General features: G+C 34.3%; 1 protein-coding gene across 1 annotated transcript; it reads left to right on the top strand.

Annotated features, from left to right (window-relative positions):
- The first annotated feature begins 527 nt into the window (after positions 1-527).
- LOC148600326 (malignant fibrous histiocytoma-amplified sequence 1 homolog) lies at positions 528-15,919 on the top strand. Its single transcript, XM_088557414.1, has 6 exons — positions 528-632; positions 3,250-3,379; positions 4,462-7,574; positions 9,878-9,964; positions 12,863-13,160; positions 15,258-15,919. The coding sequence occupies exons 3-6, from the start codon at positions 4,469-4,471 to the stop codon at positions 15,262-15,264; spliced, it is 3,498 nt and encodes a 1,165-aa protein (XP_088413540.1). The 5' UTR covers positions 528-632; positions 3,250-3,379; positions 4,462-4,468; the 3' UTR covers positions 15,265-15,919.
- Positions 15,920-17,789: the final 1,870 nt, after the last annotated feature.

Raw genomic sequence — 17,789 nt, 5'->3', positions numbered from 1 at the left:
ACCTGAATCTATATGTATTCCTTCTATGAGGTCCGATTGGTTTAATCTGTTTTTGCAGGGGTGGCACTCCCTTTAGAGGCTTTTTATCGGTAAATTTGTCATTTTCATGTGTTATTGACAAAAAATGGCAAATAATTTGTCCTATACATGTTGCACCCCTCCTTTTTCTGGGGAACCTCGACTGGCACGGCTCCTTTTCAGTGTCTGGATCCGGCCCTGAAGTAGAATGCGACACGGGAATTTGGAAAAGCTAAAGAATACCTAGAACATTTCTAAACCGAACCCTGAAAAATTAGCAAACCTTTCTACACCATACATTATTTTTTTTTAAAGTCTCTTTTAATACAAAATGTATGTATCAGTTTCAATGAAAATATTTTGAACCTTGGTAAACCAAGCACTTGCCTAACCCGAACATCGTTTTAAACAGGTTAAACTTAATCACAACTCAGTTGATTGACCGTGACGTGTGAAGATTATAGATACGGAATTATTTTAATAATTTACCGACATTGGTCAAAACTTAGAAATTAATTTCACCGGAACTGAGAGAAGGTCATGAAATAAATTTTCCAAAATATTATTCAGGTCATGAAAAGAAACAAATGATTGTACCCGCATCTTCTCGCAAGGTATAAAACCAAAATGACAAGTTTATCCTAAGTTAATTTATTGATTTTACTGACTTTTATACACTTAATTTGAAGGTTCGGTAAGAACATAAGATTGTTCTAGCTGTTTGAGTTCAACAATTGTTTCAAAAGTCATAATAGTATTTGATTCTCCACATGAATAGAACGAGGTAGCTATTTGGTGGAGCAGCAAAGTTGCATTAGGATTCACAACTATGCAAGTAAACCCTCAATCCTGTAGTTTCAATGAAATACGACAGCAAATTACACTCTATATTGATTGTGAATTTCTCCCAAATATCCATGTACACATAACATAAAGTGCAAAGTTTTACCAATTATTTTCATGATATAAGCAGATCTATTTACTTCTCCAGCTGTGCAAGAGGTTGTCTGGCAAGCTATTTTCTGACTTGGTGCCATCCTAACATCTAGCATCTGACATGTTGAAAGCCACTGCCAACGTGAATGAGCTTAACATGTGTTTTAAAATATTTTAAGTCTTCTATTTATATAAAAAAAGTTTAACCTACCGGAAATCAAGCGATAAATATCCTGATTTTTTGTTAAATACCTAGAAAACATTTCTAATGAAGACAGCTATCAAAGTGACCAGCCAATTTGAATTAGATCACTAATTTTACAGAATACAATATATTTTTGACCCAGAAACAGATTTACCTTATAACAGAATAAATTTAATCCAAAGTAAATTTGTTTCTGAATATACATGTATCATATGGTATCATAGAGCCATAAGCTTGTACATGTATGTAGACATGCACATGACCATGATTGTATTTACACTCCTTGAGACATTCATGTTTCCCATTTTAGTGTTCGTGCTTCATTCATCGTGCGTTTACACATCGTTGAAATGCACGATAAACGCACAATAGAAGCGTTCACAGTGTTCCAGCTTGGGTCTGAGGGCAGAAGGGTGCTGGTTTATCAGGAGGGCACTTTATCAAAAGTGTATAGTTGGAAGAGCGTTTACCAGCCATACTTTCAATGCCCATTTAATGTTACTTAGGGGTATCTAGGCAGCCATCTATCAATCAACTAACCATTCAGTCAAAAATACATTGCTTGAGTTGATTTCTCTTTGAAATATTCCCCATTTCTTTTCTTATTCATATATTTACATGAAATATGCTGTTTATTTGATAGAAGTAAATGTTTTCCAATACTTATTTGTCTTTTCTTTTTGTGTTTGTAAATGCTGGTAGGTAGTTGCTATCTACAAGTAATAACTGGAAATAAAAACTTTGGTAAGCGTTTAGGTATTGTGCGTGTGGGAAACCTAAAGGTCTCAAGGAGTGTACCTTCGAGTAGATGGTGAGAGTTTTGATTGGTTCAATAATATATTTTACATCTGATTGACACCTCCCAGTTGGATATTGTGAGTCACAGTCACCTGGTCTAATAACATTTGATTGGCTTCATTCGTAAATTGGTTATGGTCCACTAACTCTGACCAGGTGTCAACACAATTGTATTTGGATAGAGTATGGGTTGCTGACAAACTTCCTGTCAATTTTAATGTACAAAACCTGGACCCCAAGAAAATGGCCAACAGTGCAAACCTCAAACACACAGACAGACACACAACAAGATATTGACCTGTAGAATGTTGTTCTGTCATGTTCATTTGTTCTTAACATGCTTAAATTACATGTACATTTGTACCTTGAAGACAGTTGTACTTAACCCATGAGTAAAGTGGTGCATGCATTGTATAGAGTTTACCTTGGGTACTGTTTACCTTGACTACAGTTGACCATGGGTGCAGTGTAACCTGTTTAAAGTGACGTATCAAGGTTGTGCATGATCACATAAGATAGGTGTTCTTTGTATACATGTTTATGTACATGTACTGCTTTGAGATATTTTAATCATAGCCTTTTAAACAGATTATTGCTAAATATACATGTAGACGATTACTAAGAGTTTTTAGACAAAAAATTTAATCTAGCACTTAATTTTTGTGAATTATATGAAACTCAATTTGACCCAAATTACTCTGAAAAATAAAAGAAAATAAGATGTCTGTTTTCTGCTACCTTACCTTCTCAAATGTACATGTATTGTGCCTAACCTAAACATTTTATAGCCATTTTGGCTGAAGCACTGGTAAAGTCTAGATGTTTTCCTCATTGACTCAATGAGTATTGCATGAAGCAGGTAACAAGACTATTATTTCTTTTGGCCTAAGATTATTGAGTATCAGGAGTCAACATTTAACAGTCATTGAGATTCCTATTCAGAAGTACTTCTGTAGGGTTCAGGGTTCACCATGACCTCTTTTTTCATGGTTCTGCGCTACATGTATGTATTACTTTCCTTGCGCCATGAATTAAAAATGAGTGGTACCATGTATTGAAATTTGCGTCACACATGGCAAATCAGCAATGTATTTCCCAATTACTCTTGTTAGTTAAATCACCCATACCTGTCATAAATCAATTTGATTGGTGCGTGTGTTTATACCAACGGTATTAATTGTATTACAATATTTTGATTGGTAATTTGGTAAATTCTTGATTAGGAAATAATGGTATAATGTATGTAAAAAAAAGTTAATGTGAATAATTACTAAAGTTGACTTTTTAAATAGTTTTAGGTATGTAAATGAAACAGATTTGGTAATTAAAGCTGTTCACAGACAGAAAATACAGCACTTTACAAAGATTGGGTAAAATGGTTGTTATGGATTGAAAGAAGAGAAAAAGGCATTTTATTTACAAGTAATTTTTTTGTGATTTTAACTAGACTAGCTTGGTTACCCACCTTTATAAGATAAGGTAAATTTTGTTTTTGCATCACCCACTGCAATGCAGAAAGGGGCATATAAAAACTTATGTCCTTACATGTGTGCATGTGTCTGCATGTCACTCTTGGAAAACCACTCAATGGATTTTGTTCAAATTTTGATTGACATAAATGTACATGCATGTAGATGATCATATTGCGCCACCTTAATTCAACAATTTTTTTCAGGAGTAATGGGACTCTTCTACTTTAAGCAATGGGGGACATACATGTATGTCTATATAGACATAATAATCTTGTTTTTCTATTTTCCAGTAAATATTTTTACAGTTGTATAAATAGCAAAAATTTTACAAACAAGATTTTTATTCTTGGAAAATAATGTATTGAATTCCATTGTAACATCAGCAGTTTAATATATTTTAAACTAGTGGTCACAAAAGTTTGGAGAATTTGAGCATCAACCGTCAGTTTGGTTGTTAAATGTATTGTGGTACATTGAACAAATTTTGCAGAACTTAATTCAGTGCATCTTAGAAACACTCCTTTAGGATGGTGAAGACAAATTCTATCATTTAGAAATTTTATTTCATCACAAGTGAATGCACCTGTAATAATGTACTGACAGAAGTATAAAAATGCTGACAAAATCTTGTTCAAATACTGACTAAACAATGTAAATGTTACCTAGAGTTTTAATTACATCTAAACCCCACTTTTGTGGGGAGCCATATTGTTTTTGGCATTTCTATTTGTCTTACTGTCCTTATGTCTGTAGGTCACATATTTTAAGCACAGATCCTTGGAAAATAATGTACCAAATTTCATGTAACTCTGTCGTTAGTTTAGACATATGTTGTTAGGTACATTACCAGTATCCACAAGAAATCTCAAGTGTAAAAATAGTAAAAGTTTTGATGTCATGATGTCATTCCTTATGACTAATTTTACACGTAAGTTTTTTTTGTGAAAAGGACTGCTAGAATTTTGAACCACAGACTTTTTGGGGAATTTATTTTTGAGAGACTTTAAATCTATGTTTAACTTAATGTTGCAGCTGAGCCATGATGGCTACCTCTAGTCTGAAGGGACCAAGCGAGGCATCTGAGCAACTGAAGAAGTATGTTCAGAGAAACCAGAAAGGCCAGGAGACCTTGGTAGTTCCAGAGGGAAAATGGAAAGGCTGGGTTCCACGAAGCATCTACAGCATGGGCTTAGAAGAAGTAGCTTTGCCATTCTTGAAACTTCAATCATTTCCAGTAGGAGGCACTTCACTGGGTTCTTTAGTTTCTATGAAGCATTTCAATGCTACTGGAAATTATATTCAGCGTTTGCCGAACTCATTTAGTGGCTGTCAGAACCTTGAGAGGTTAAATCTCAGTTTTAATATGCTGCAGCAGATTCCTAGTCCCATCTTTTCACTAGAGAATCTCACAAGTTTGGATGTCAGTGATAATGATATATCCAGTCTGTCACCAGAAATCGGAAAGTTGAAAAGGTTACGGGACTTAAACTTATGTGGTAATATACTGTCAGAGGTTCCAGATGAACTCTCAGAATGTCAGCTGTTACAAAAATTGAATTTGTCTAGAAAATGGTACCCTAAAGATGATGCAATGAAAGTGCTGCCGGAAGCTGTATGCCACATTAAAGAGCTGATTGAACTTGATATCAGCTGGCACCAAATTAATACTATACCTGATGATATTCAAGATCTAGCTAAGCTTCAAAGGCTTATAATGAAAGGAAACTTTCTAAAATATGTTCCAACTAGTATTGGCAAGTGTTCAAAATTGCAAGAATTAGATCTATCTGGTGCAATGAAACTCAATTCTTACATTCCCCCTGAACTTTTTTTGCTCCGGGAGCTGAAACTATTGAATATTAGTGGGAATTATTTTACAGAAATTTCTAAAGATATCAAGGGGCTGAAAAACCTCAGAAAATTGATAATACAGAGAAATGCTTTATTGAGACTTCCAAATGAACTGTTTAAGCTAAAGAAATTGGAATGTCTTCAATTAAGTGACAATTATTTAGAAGAGATACCTGCTGGAATTAAGAAACTTAAAAATCTGAAATATATAGACCTTCAAAATAACAAGCTTTCAGCACTCCCCGATGAAATTTGTCAGTGTGAAAATCTTGTTCAAATAAACGCTGCAATGAACCAGATAGAGTCTCTTCCTGAAATAATCCATCTGTTGACCACATTGCAAGAATTAAACCTAGAGCACAACAAATTGAAACATCTCCCTCCAATGATGGACAAGCTAGAAAAATTAGAGAGACTAAGTCTGCATGATAATGGGCTTGTTCAGCCTCCTCAAGAAGTTTGTCAATATGGAATCGAGACTGTGTTCAAATATTTGCAGGAGTTGAGAATAAGTGAAGCAAAGCACAGAAGGAAAATGATACTCATAGGTGCTGCTAAGGCTGGCAAAACAAGTTTACGCAATGCTTTAATGCTAGGCAAATCCAAACTCACAGCGGAGCATGAGAGAACATGGGTTCTCGAGAGACATTTATGGGAACCTGAATCAGATCTTCGTGTCCAGCTTCTGGATTTTGGAGGTCACCACATCTACTCAGCAGCACATCATCTCTTCCTAACGCCAGAAGCCCTCCATGTTGTTGTATTAGACTTGTCTAAATACAAGGCTGAGCATTATGAATTCCTAGTGGGTAGTTGGATAGATGCTATCATTGATCGAGCACCTGGGGCTACTATTATGCTGGTTGGAACACATGCTGATATGTGTGAAGATCATGAAGTTGAAGAACGAACAATTAACATCTTGGAGAAAATGCAGGCAGATGAAGAGGGGAAGATTGAAGATTTGAAATTTGAGTTAAAGAGATTAAACAATGAACTGCAATCTGTTACAGGAAAAGATAGCGGAACCAAATTTGAGGACATAAAAACTCAAAGATTGAGGGAAAAAACTAACCACCTACAGAAATTGTTAAATGAGAGAGTACCACTGCCTAATAAAGTCTTTGTGGTTAGCTGCGCAGATGACTTGCTAAATATTCCAGACTTCAAGGAGAACTTAGTTGGAAAATTAAAAGAGACAGATGAAAGGCCCCTACCTAAACCGTGGTACCTGTTCTTATCAAAGCTTCATGATGCTACCCAGCGGGTACTTAGTTGGGAGGAGACCATCTTTCTGTTCCAAGATGTGATGGGTAAATTGAACCAGTCTATGATCTCCCTCCAAGGTTCAGCAGAGAAGAGTCTTGATGTTATATTGCGGTATTTGCATGTAACTGGGGAGATCATTTGGTACCATGATAACCCAAAACTACGTGGTCTAGTTTTTCATCGACCTGAAACATTAGTTGAAATGCTTAGGACGATCTTCCACCATGATTTTCAGAAGCATGTCATATTTGATGAAGGAAACTCTAGAATGGCGGGACTCAACAAAAACAAATTTGACTTGATGAAAGATGATTTCCTAACAAAAGGTTTAATGACATTGGAGCTTCTTCACTACTGTTTGCTACATTTCAAACTATCCACTGATGCTAGGGATATGTTCATTGATCTTATGCTCAAATTTGACCTTTGTTATGAAGTTCCAAAAATCCCTGGTTTGCCAAGTACATATGGCGCTAGTCGTGTCTTGCGATTTCCTTGGTTCTTGGAAGCTGAGAAGCCTTCTTCTTTTAATTCAACTTGGCCTGAACGGTCACCATTTGATGTCATAGAAATTAGGTACCAGCTTGAATTTGCAAAGAAACTTCCTCCAAACTTCTTCGAAAAACTCAATGCTCGACTCCAATCCCACATACTGAACCGTGAAGATTGGAAGAATGGGACATTAGCATTTAGAAACAAGACAAAACTACTGCTAGAAAAAACATCAGAAAATGGCAATGTCTGTGTAAATGTTGCAGTTAGGGGCAATGATCTACAAGAATTATGGTTTTTGATTCTTAAAGTCAGTGATGATATGTTAGCATTACTGCAAGAATGGCCGTTCGTCAGATTTGAGCGATATTTGTACTGCTCACACTGTTTACTAAGGGGAGATAATAATCCAAGCAAATACCCAGGAGAAGTATTGGAAATGAGGTGCCAAAAGGGGATTTATGAAGTCAAACCCTGTCCTAAGGACAAAGATATTATGGTTCCGTCATGTCTGGTAGTGCCATTAGATCCTGGTATGTTTTGTTATAAGGTTAAGCAACACAGTTTATATGTAGCTTTGCAGTTTTTTTTAAAACTACCCCATCCTTTATTAATTGGGAAAATGTGTCAATTTGTTTTGGAATTGAGAATTGTTGGCTAACAGTTCAAAACATTTAGTTTTAATGTTTGTTTGTTGGGGTTTAACGCCCGAGCAGCAATATTTCAGCTATATTCAGGCGATGAACATGAAGTGGATGACAAAATGAACATGAAATGATGATGAAATGAAAAATGGGATAGGACACAAGGATAATGGGGTCCAAAAATTTTGATTGCCACCGGAAATAGGGAGAGGTGGGTAGGGTCGGGCAATTTAGCCTCCCGTGGCAGAGCCATATGGTTCCTACTCCTGGAGAATACCACAGTATGGTTTTTTAACGTGCGAGGAACGTGGCATCTTTCCCAACACAGTGCACCACTATGGTTTGCGGTCAGGTTTTCCGTATTATAGCCTGACAACCCTAGCATGTAACACACCAGGGGTACCCTATTCCACCACCTTGGGCACACAATCCAGTTGCTCTGTGGGCAGAGCACCCTAGCCCCTTGCTAAGGTTCTGAGCACTATATAGTCGCCTTTTACGACAAGCTTAGCACTGCTGCAGGCCTATTTTTTTGACACCCAGACCTCCACGGGGCTTTAGTTTTAATCTTTATATGAAGGTTATAAAGAAAAAATTAAGTAATAAACAATTAATCACTGTAATTTTAAGGAGTTACTCCTAGGATAAGGGACATAACTCTTGAAATCAGTGACATGCTGATATCAATATTACCAAAGCTGATCAGCCTGAACAGAATGAAATCTGTTCAAGTTATGTTGATGCTTACATGAGATTGATTTAAAATGCTGAATACAAATGTTTCAGTGATTTCTAAGAGTTGTCTCCCTTACCCTAGGTCTACCTCTTTAAGCAGAATTACCATAATAAACACTTGCCTTTTTTTGGACAAGTTGGGGCACTTTGTTTGAGGAAACAGTATCATCTCACAGGTAATTTCAGGGAAACAATACCACTGCTGTGACATACTGTCAAGGCAAAGCAAATATATATTGTTTTTTACAAAACAACAGCATTAGTTAAAATGATCACATTTTGATCATGTAAGCATGTAAGTAATATGGACTGATTTCAGGCTAATTCAAAGGAAAGCTTGAAAGGCTTAGGTGAAATTGAATATGATACAAATATATCACTGATTTCAAGAGTGATGTCTCTTACCCTATATCTACCTCCTTAATCAAAGTTCTGTTTTTACTTCATATAATTCTGGTTTATTTGCAAGTTTGTACATGTATACTCAAACTTTAACTGAATTTCTCTTATTCTAGCAGTTAAGTTGCTTATCAACTAAGTATCACTCCATCTAAGAATCATGCAAAATGTGATTTATTTGTTGGAAAGCCTACATATTTTCATTTTTGATATTTTGTTTAAAATGCTACAGTAAACAGAAATTAATATGTAGTTTTTCATTTAACTCTTGTTAGGAAATAAACATTTATATAGAATGTACTGTTGAATTCAAAATTAAGGGATATAACTCAGTAAATGACACTTAAATGCAATAGAATCTATTGGATTTTCAATGTTGATTATCTCCTAAGAGCAGACAAGTTGGAATAAATAATACATTTCATCATATAGACCTACATGTATAGAGCAACTTAATAACAAAAATAAAAATGTTTTTGTTTGTTGTTTGTTAGGTTTAACGTCCAAGCAGCAATATTTCAGCTATATTCAGACGATATTTGATTATTAGTGCACCACTATGGTTTGCGGTCAGGTTTTCCGTATTATAGCCTGACAACCCCAGCATGTAACACACCCGGGGTACCCCATTCCACCACCTGGGGCACACGTCCCAGTTGCTCTGTGGGCAGAGCGCCCTAGCCCCCGGCTAGGGTTCTGAGCACTATTTAGTCGCCTTTTACGACAAGCTTAGCGCTGCTGCAGGCCTATTTTTTTAACACCCAGACCTGCACGGGGGAAAATAAAAATGTGTTGCCTTTTTTGGGGTATATCTTCCTTTTACAATGTGTTGCCTTTTTTTTGGTTTATATCACCTTTTACAGAATTTGCATGATTTTTACAAAGACTGCTATTTAATACACCTACCTAATGATAATATATTATTATACATGTATGACAATACATCTCACAACTCCATAGTGGTAATACAATATACAATGTTACAATACAAAACAATATCTATGACCTATGACCTTATCTGCACAAATTTCCTATGTATTTGTGTATTGTTATTGCAGAATTTGTAGATGATGCTGACCTAGCAGGACATATACAAACGGTATCAGAGTTTATGAGGACTAACTGTGATGTTGTTGATGGACCAGGTAAAAATATCTGAAGCAATAATGTATATAAGAGGAAGGGGGAGGGGCATTTTCGTCCTTTACTTTTCATTGGATAAAATGCGTAATATGCTTTTCTTTATTTTTTAAAAACATCTAAAGAATATATGTTTAGGACCGTAATGAAATAACATATGAAAATTATATGTTTATATTTCGGACGAAACAAGTTAACCCATGGTAAAAAGAAAAATAAAAACTTGCTTGTTGGATACTTCAAATTTTATTAGTGGAGTAAAGAAATAACAGAAAGAACTGAAATTTAGTGAATGGAATATTTTGATACTTGCTCAAACTAGCTAGTTAAAATATTGATTAAAATCAATCCCTAATGTATGTTGTAATGTTAAAAAAAAGGTACACATTCATATAATTAAGAAAACAAATTTTATAGGTAGAAAACATTAATTTTTATATTGGTCCTAAACATATGATTTAAAACATATGAAAGCATTGTGTAAGTTTTTTAGGGTGGGGCTTTTAGATTTTGGGTTTGCATGTTGCCGTCACTTTCTATAAGGCAAAAAGTAATATGTCTGTTTCTTGCTACCCTACCTATCATATTTTATCATGCCTACCCTTAACATTATATGGCTATTTATGCTCAAGTAGGTTACATTGCTTCCCAATTTACTAGATATAATTTTTTTTTTAGATACATTACCTATTTACATGCACCTACCCTATTGTTTTTTTCTTGGTCATACCTGGAATGAAGACTGTTATTTGTTTTGGCTTTACTTTATTTTTAGCTATGCCTTAAATGATTACTTTATGTGAAAGGGCAAAATACCATGGCAAGAAAAAAAGGTCTCCTAACACCTGAAAGTTCATTCCTATTGTAACAGGAAAATTCTAATATGAAGTGCTTCCAAGCTGTATAGACCATAGCCATGGTAAAAAAGCTGAATAGACCACAGCCATGGTAAAAAAAAACTGTATAGACCACAGCCATGGTAGAAAAAAGCTGTGTAGACCACAGCCATGGTAAAAAAAGGCTTAATAGACCACAGCCAGGGTAAAAAATCTGTATAGACCACAGCCATGGTAGAAAAAATGCTGTATAGACAACAGCCATGGTAAAAAACTGATATTCAAATGAATAACATTCTGTGCAACACATAGGGTGTGTCTATTCAACATAGGCTGTGTCTATTCACAATTATGAATAAACTGGTCATATTAGAATGGAAATAAATCATGGAAACTCCATTTTATCATTGTTTAATCATAAGCTTCCCATTTATGTAGTTATTTAACTAGTTAACACTTGTGGTAAAACAATGCAACATGAATTGCCTGTGTGTGGTTAACTATTAACTAAATGACAAATAGATTTAGTAGGGACAGAGTATTAGTGATATCCTACCTACATGTACATGTGGAAGTATGGAGAACAGAGAGACAACAACTAAACATGGATGAAAAATGTCAGCTCTTGGTCGCCCATATACATGTACATCATACATGTAGAGTTTGTAACATAAAGGCTAACAAATTTTCTGTCAGAAATGACAAACATAATTTAGAAGTGATCATTCGAACTTTTATTGAAAGGTAGAATTCTCTTCTAGGGAATGGGTGTTCTAGGCAGTGGATGTTCTAGTGAGTCTTGCATTTCCTTGTTGCTAGAGACATCGCCGTATCAGCATGGTGTTGCATTATCAAGTTGTTAACTCTATCCATCGCAGGCAAACTTTAAAATTATCTTTTGATGCGTGATGGAAAAAATGGGGGTTATAAACCATGCATCCCTGGAGCAGTCTGTTGAACTTGATACTGTAAACCAACATGTTTTCGCACAAGTGAACTTTAACAGTTTTATACTGGTAGACAAATTTGCAGATATAAATATTTTTGCAGATCCATTTAGCATAATTGATGACTTACATTCTGCATGTCCAATCAACCAATACAGATCAACCTTTTCATGGAAATAAACTCTTTCAATTTTTAAAAAATTGTTTATATTTCACAAAAATTAATTGGTTTTCATTAATTGATTTGGTTTCCCTCTTTCAAGATAACTAAGATATGTTCATAAGGATAAGGATGTTTTCAAATTACATGATAATTTTTTTTTTCAAAAGTCCTACAAATACCAAACTTTTGTCATACATGAACTGTTTTTAAAAATATAGAAAACATGGTTAAAGGAGAAGATACGATAATAGCCATATTTGGCCCCCTATTTTACAAAAAAAAATTGAAGCAAAGGGCCAAAAGTGAGATATGCCTAGTACAGTGGATGATTTTATGTTTTTTAAATGGTTTATTTTTTTTTACGATTTCATCAATGTTCATTTTATGGAAGGTGAAAACCTGCAAAAAACTACAAAATTTGGAAAAATCACGTTTAACAATACTTATTTGGTTATTTTCAATGGTAAACAAATGATAAACAAATGCTCCCAGCGTGCATTTAAACGCACAATAAATGAACACTCCTAGCTTGCGTTTAAACACAAGAATGACGAACACTTACAGCAAGCGTTTAAACGTTAAGTAGACAAACAATAAAAAAAATAATATTAACGAATAATGACAAAAGAAGAAATAGAAAATTGAATTAATGAATATATTTAAATCAATAAAAGCTAATTACATGTATATAAAAATAACAGTTGAATAAAGGAAATAATCAAAGTACAAAAATAAATCAAGGCTTCTATTGTGCATTTAAACAAACACTCTTATAGCATGTTTAAATGAAAGCTCCTTGCATGTGTTTAAAAGAACGCTTGTATCATGTGTTCATAGTGCGTTTAAACAAGTGCAAAAATGTGTAAATGCACAATGAACAATGCATGAATTCTAAAATGGGAAACGTTAAAGTGTCAAGGAGTGTAGTTATCATTTATCTTGATACGTTTCTTTCAGGTCATTTACAGCTGTTGTCTGAAATAGGACTTATGTACGTAGCTGCTAAATTGGGCTTTGAGTGGTCACAGGTTGCATTAGCACTAGGAATCACTCAACCTGAAATTGAGAAAATCCAATTGGACAATCCGTACCAGACCACAAAACAAATCATCACAGCATTAATAAGATGGCGAGATCACCAAAACAGGAGTAACAGGTCACAGGATGACTGTGTTAAACAGCTGTTTGATGCTCTTGAGATTGTAGAAAGACGAGACATCATTGACGATCTTGTTAAAAAATATGGAATTGATGTGTAAGTATATTAATAATACAGATGTTATTAGCCCCCTATAAGTCACTTATACCAAAGGAGACTTTAGGTTTCACCTTGCTTAACAATTTATTTGACAGTTTCAACAAGCATGTTTGCAGATACTCATTTGATATTTGGTGAATCACTTAACCATAGCAAGTTACATGTAAAATTCAAATTTTGATTGGGTTGGAAAGGTTATTTACTGAGTTATGGTCCTTTGACTTTTAACATTGTGTTACCATGCATTACTTTAATTAGTGTTGCGGATGGCTAAGGATTTTTCGAAATTTAATGGGTCTAGAAGGTATATGGCTATATCATGTGTCAGTGGAAAGAAAAATCAATGTAGTTTTTTAAATATAATTCTTGAAAAGTGGTAAAGTTTTCTGCTATTTTGCATTAATTAGGAGAGGGGTCAAAGATGAATCGACCCCAATACACTTTGATAAGTGATTTGTAGGTAATGGAAAGTAAGTAACATGTAATGATCATATGTATAGAATTTCAAAAATGTAAAAAAGAACTTTTTCTGACATGTGTCTGTTCATAAAACAGTCAGGAAACTAGACAGATTGCAAGGAAATGATTTCGTGTTATACAATTTTAGGACAATTAATAGTTTAAATATATGAAAATTTGCGACTTCAAATTCATTTTGCAAAGCCTATGTCGCAGATCGAATCGAGAACTTTGTGTTTATTTTATTCGTTATTCAGTAAAGAATACTTAGATATACATTGTAATATTCTTATTACCTCTTAATCAATGAAAATGCACTAAGAATGCAACCATTTTTAGGGGCAACTTTATTCTGTGATTTAATAGTCAACTTTTGTCAGAAAAAGTTCTTTCTTACATTTTTGAAATTGTTTACATGTGATCTTTACATGTTATTTGTTTTCCAATACCTACAATAAATGATTTCATTTAAATTACTTATCAAAGTGTATTGGGGTCGATTGATCTTTGACCCCTCCTCTAATTAATGCAAAATAGCAGAAAACTTTACCGTATTTCACTTTGATATATATAATATTCAAAAACTACATTGATTTATCTTAACATTGACATATGATACAGCCATATACCCTCTAGGACCATTAAAGTTTTTGATACCTTTCCGCAGCACTAAATACTTATATAATTGATTCAGCATGTTAATAACCTGATCTTGATTTTTTTGGTGTGGGCATCTCTTCCATGTAAAAGAGTAATCAAAGGAACCAAGGTTATAGTGGTAATCAAAAGAATGTAATCCAGGGACAAAGACCAGACATGGAAAACAGACATACACAACAAAGAACATAAAGTTACTAAAATCATACATACAAAGTAACAAAAGCAAATGAGCAACTCTGACTCCACTAAAAACTGGGAGCATGGACCAGGTCACCGGGAATGGAATGGAGAGTGGCAAACAATTTTTCTATTTTTTCCTAAGTGTCTTTATATATTTTTTAGTTGCAATAATATTTTGAATCCCCTTTTAAAAAACAGCCTTGCTGGTTTCAGAGTAGTATACTCGCCACAAGTACAGGAGGTCGTGGGTTTGATCACTGGCCTAGTCACATCAAAATCATTAAAATTGGTAGTTACTGCCTCTTCTCTAAGTACAGGGTATTTTAGGGGAACAGTGACTTCTAGTTTGCTTAGAGTCTGAACAATGTGTCCAAGTAGGGTGGCATGTCATTACCAGCCTAACTATTATGGTATACAATATTGTGGAACAATACCATAGACATTCCTATGCTTTCACTGGAATTAAAATCTATGAAATGCTTCCCCCATTCTAAAACGGTTCAGGCCATGACCCCAAAAATCAATACAACCTTCCTTTTGTGGAAGGTTGACCACATACCTGTGAGCTGTTTCCTCTTTGAGCTAGCACAAAATAAATATTGCACAGTGTGCTGAATTAGTTCAAAGCAGGGTTTGTTTGATAGGAAATTGTTCAGCAATAATCAATTACTGTGAAAGTACTATTGTTCGTGGGGTACCAATTATTGTGGTTTTCGTGGGAGGGCCAAGAATTAAAGTACTTCCACAGTAATCAATCAATTTTTTTCAAAATGTTTCACATTTCTTCATTTTTAGGTCATGAACACAGCATATATGGTATCCAGTGATAAGAGTTGGTATGGGAAGCAAAATGTTACAGTTTAAACTTCTGACTGAAACAGTTTTCACTTCTTACTGAATTTGTTTACACTTCTGACTGAAACAAGTTAATCTTCTGACTGAAACAGTTTACTCTTCTTATTGAATCTGTTTACACTTCCGACAAAACAGTTTATACTTCTGACTGAAACAGATTACACTTCTGGCTGAAACAGTTTACACTTCTGACTGAAACAAGTTATACTTCTGACTGAAACAGTTTACACTGCTGACTGAAACAGTTTACACTTCTTACTGAATTTGTTTACACTTCTGACTTAAACAGTTTATACTTCTGACTGAAACAGATTACACTCCTGACTGAAACATGTTACACTTGTGACTGGAACAGTTTTCAGCTGTGACTGAAATACAAATAGTGCTTACGCAGAAAAAGTGCAGGATCTTCACTAGAAACAAAGATTATCATGAAGATGTAAAATTATAACATTTTTGTATTATTATTATTTTTATGCATTTTTAATATCTGTGTCTTCTATTCACTATGAAAATTTGCTGACTTTTTCAGACTGTAAAATTTGTGTTAAAATGTGTTATAATACCTTGTTTTCTTTGGCTTTAAAGCAGAATTATTTAAATCAGATTGTATTGAATTTTTTCGCCATACATTTACTTCCCATTTTGGCCAATTTCTGCTTTGTTTGTTGATCTTGTAAAATCAGGTCTTTTAGAGATTCAATGATCATTGTTATATAATATCAACATCAGAGAGTACAGTTCCATCTTAACAGTCATGCAGAGAATGTAAATTATTTTTTACTGGATGACTATGATGCATTATATTAACCCTTCAAATTATTTCTGTATATCTGTTTTCCCAGAAATATGGTTTGTAATGAGGTCTTTTTGATATGAAATAAATGTGAAATTTTTCAGTATACTTTTATGTACAGTCCTTGAACCGATCCATGCAGGGATTTGACGGATTGATCACTGACTGATCGATGAACGGTGACCGATCTAATTGCAGTTTTGATATGTAAAATGACGTAAGATCTGTTTTAAATGAAAAAAAAATGTAAAATGAAATTATAAACTGGTGTTTGAATATATAACATTATGTAAATATGTGTAAAATTGACAAAGAAAACAACAAAAACCGTAAAATACATTGACAGCTCTGTAGTCAAGTTATGCGATCACCAGTTAAATGGATTGTTTGACAGATCGATGACCGACCGGAAACTGATCGGTGATCAATGACCAAGCTCAATATTTGTTGTACAGATCGATTCAGGTACTGTACATTGTAGGTTTAAATTTCTGTTGTCATTCGAACTGCCTGCAATTAATCATTAGCTCACCTGGACCATAGGTTTTGGCAGTTTTCAAAGATCATCTCCTCTGAAACCACAGGTGCCAACCTTTTGAAACTTGATAGGTTTAATAACTATAATGCCCTCTATAAACGATCCTCTTTTCTGGTGTCTAATGTGGTTATTGAAACCCTAAGGGGAAGCACATTTCAGCCCATACTTCTGCCTTTACATGGCTCAGATGGTTCAGTGGATTGCACGAATGATCGGGAACTCTATAAACCTTTTGTTTAAATGATCAATTGATATGATAACATGATGTAAAATTCTCCAAATGAGTAATTCATGCCCTTTAGAGCCTCTAATTTGTTCACAAGAGATTTATTTTTTATTTCATTCTATATAAACTTTCACCAATCTGTTTAGTGGTTGATTCAGAAGTTAGGTTTCCAGGCTATTTGTGGTAAATTTTAACCCGGGTATGCACGCAATTTTAATTAATTACCAACAAATGGAGTCCAAACCCAGGATCTGCCACTGCTGAGCAATTATTATTCATGATTTGTGATTGATCACTGATCAGTAATATAGGTGTTTTATGGGCCCGTTAATCCAATTCAAATAGCCAGTGAAGGAGTGCTTTTTACATCACATAACTCCTAATAATTCAATTTTACATCGCATGATTCTTGATAAGTTCATTGTACAGAACGATTTTTGATTTTGCTTTTCTTAATGAAAAAATAATTGATTTTGTCACATAATTTTGATTGCATCTGATTTTTATAATTGCTTTTGAACATGTTTAAGTAAATTTAAAAAAAAAAATAATGTATAATTAAATGAAGTTCAAATGAATTAGTAATTCCTAACATTTCAAATCTATAACTGAAGATTTGGCTCAGCATATCATACTAGTACAAAGGAGGACTTACTTATTTGCCCAATGGTTCCTGTCGTCAAATTCATGGAATATCTGTCATAAAACATTTAATCCCTAACAAATTAACAAAGCCATTACCCAATTATTCGTTGATCTTTTACCACTCAGTCATAAATTGGTTATTGATCAGTCTTCAATCTGTCAGAAATGGATCATTTATCAGTCATCATTAAGTGTAGATAGGTCATTTATCAGTCACCACGAAGTCAGATATTGTTTGATGATCCCACATGTTATTGCATGGACAAG

The sequence above is a fragment of the Perna viridis genome, chromosome 13, assembly GCF_037379345.1.
Source record: "Perna viridis isolate PV_CMFRI_1.1 ecotype Kerala chromosome 13, ASM3737934v1, whole genome shotgun sequence".
Taxonomy (NCBI): Eukaryota; Metazoa; Mollusca; class Bivalvia; order Mytilida; family Mytilidae; genus Perna; species Perna viridis.
Note: the sequence above shows the minus strand (reverse complement) of the source record. Positions and strands in the feature narration are given on the sequence as shown.